At 40.4% G+C, this 1,905-nt stretch overlaps 1 protein-coding gene across 1 annotated transcript; it reads right to left on the bottom strand.

Moving 5' to 3' along the window:
- Window positions 405–1,687, bottom strand: LOC107613756 (NDR1/HIN1-like protein 6). Its single transcript, XM_016315883.2, has one exon. The coding sequence runs from the start codon at window positions 1,420–1,422 to the stop codon at window positions 652–654; it is 771 nt and encodes a 256-aa protein (XP_016171369.1). The 5' UTR covers window positions 1,423–1,687; the 3' UTR covers window positions 405–651.

The raw sequence follows: 1,905 nt of genomic DNA, 5'->3' as shown, positions 1-1,905 counted from the left end.
TTTTTATATATATACTCATTCTATTATTTTATTGTAAGTGTGTTCAAGTTAACCTGAATTTCCCAAATTTACTTATCCACCTAAATCAAATGGCTATTTACGTTACACCTACCATACCATATAATAATAGTAGTAGCTAGGCACGATATATAGTACAGCAGTAGCAATACTCTAAGAAATATTATGATCAAATTAAATTTCCTTGTCGGTGTACTAATGTGTGGATTAAAGTTTTTATAGTTTTTAATTAATTTGCGAATAAACATTTGCTAATTACGTCCTTCTAGCAGTGACGAAGATTTACACTAATAACAAGTTGAAACCATGACGTAATTGAAAGAACAAGTTCAAACAAAATCGTAAGATTAGAAAAATACAAAGCCTTTTTCAAAGAGAAGAAGAAAAAAACAGAGTAGTATACAAGAAGATAAAACACCTGTCACCCACTAATAAAAAAAAATAAAAAACCTCATCATCAAATCTTTCTTCCATTTACAACCAGTTATTATGAATATAAACAAATTCAGCAAAAATAATATATCAAATAAAATAAAATAAAGTCCACCATTAACATAAGCTAAAATATATATTAAGAAAAAAAAACAAACCTCTCTGCAATTTTTTTTGTTCTAACGATGGTGATAATATTGTTCATCCAACGGTCCATTTCCAGATCTTGAATCTGACATCGACGTTGCACTTGGCGTTCGAGGTGGACGCCGTCGCCGGTTTCTTCCCGGAGGGAAGTGTGGCCTTGATACCTTCACAAGAAACCCTGATTCTGACCTTCGGTGTCTTCAAATTCCCCATCGCAGCCTTCACCTTCGTCTCCAGCTTCACCTGCAACGGCAACCCGCTCTTACTCTTCATGTTGCTCTTCAACTTCGCCGCATCATCGCTCTGCAGCGCCTGGCCGGAGCTCGAAATCGTTGTCTTCAGCACCGTCGTGTTCTTCTTGCCGTGGTCGAAGGCGGGGACAGTGCCGTCGCCGACGTCGATGTCACCGGAGAGGATCGAGACGGAGGTAGGATCGTAGGAGAATGAGATGTGTTTGTTAGGGTTTGTAGCGGTTACGCTGATCGCGAATTTCGAGCTTAGTGTGGAAGAAGCGGTGAGGTTGAGGTACGAAAGTGTGAGGGACGTGACGGTGAAGTCAGGGCGGTGGGGACGGTAGAGGACATAAACGACGACGCCGGCGATACCGATCAGAAGGAGGAGGATGAGAACGATGAGGATCAACCAGAAGCAGAAGCGGCAGCAGCAGCTACGGCGGCTCCTCCGGTGGTGGAGTGGCTGCGGACGGTAGGTTGGGCGGGTGGCTCCGTAGAGCTGAGCCTTGGTAGCTGGAAATGCCGGATTGGCTCCGGCAGCGGCGCCTCCGTTGGCGGCGGGCTTGGCTGAAGGGTAAACCCTGTCGGTCATGTCTGTCTTCCTTCTTTTCTTTTTTTTTCTTTTTTTTTTTTTACTTAAATTTCCAGAGTGTGTTGAAACTTGAAACTTGATACTGATATGAATAGAAGAGAAAGGAAATGAAAGAAAATATAGGAGTTTAATTTAAGAGAGGGTATAGTATTTAGAGTAAAGTATGGGATTTAATTAAAGAAAGTGATAAATGAGGATTTGGAAGTGGGTGAGGTGTTTTGTATTATGAAAGTGGAAAGATGTGAACGTTCTAACCATTCCTCTTTCTTTAGCTGTGTCCAGCTCTCACTCTTGGCGCGTGTCTTCACTCGTTTCTAGACACTTAATTCCAAGTCAACTTATTTAGCTTCTTTTCTTTTAAGTATTTAACCCACATGCAAATTATTTTCCAACTCTTTGACAAACTACACCAACTTGTTATTGTTTGTGAGGGCCACCTTAATTAATTTAAAATAAATGTTATATATATATATATATACTCCA

The sequence above is a fragment of the Arachis ipaensis genome, chromosome B08 (genome assembly GCF_000816755.2).
Source record: "Arachis ipaensis cultivar K30076 chromosome B08, Araip1.1, whole genome shotgun sequence".
Lineage (NCBI taxonomy): Eukaryota > Viridiplantae > Streptophyta > Magnoliopsida > Fabales > Fabaceae > Arachis > Arachis ipaensis.
The sequence above is the reverse complement of the archived record's forward strand: the minus strand, read 5'-3'. Positions and strand labels throughout refer to the sequence as shown.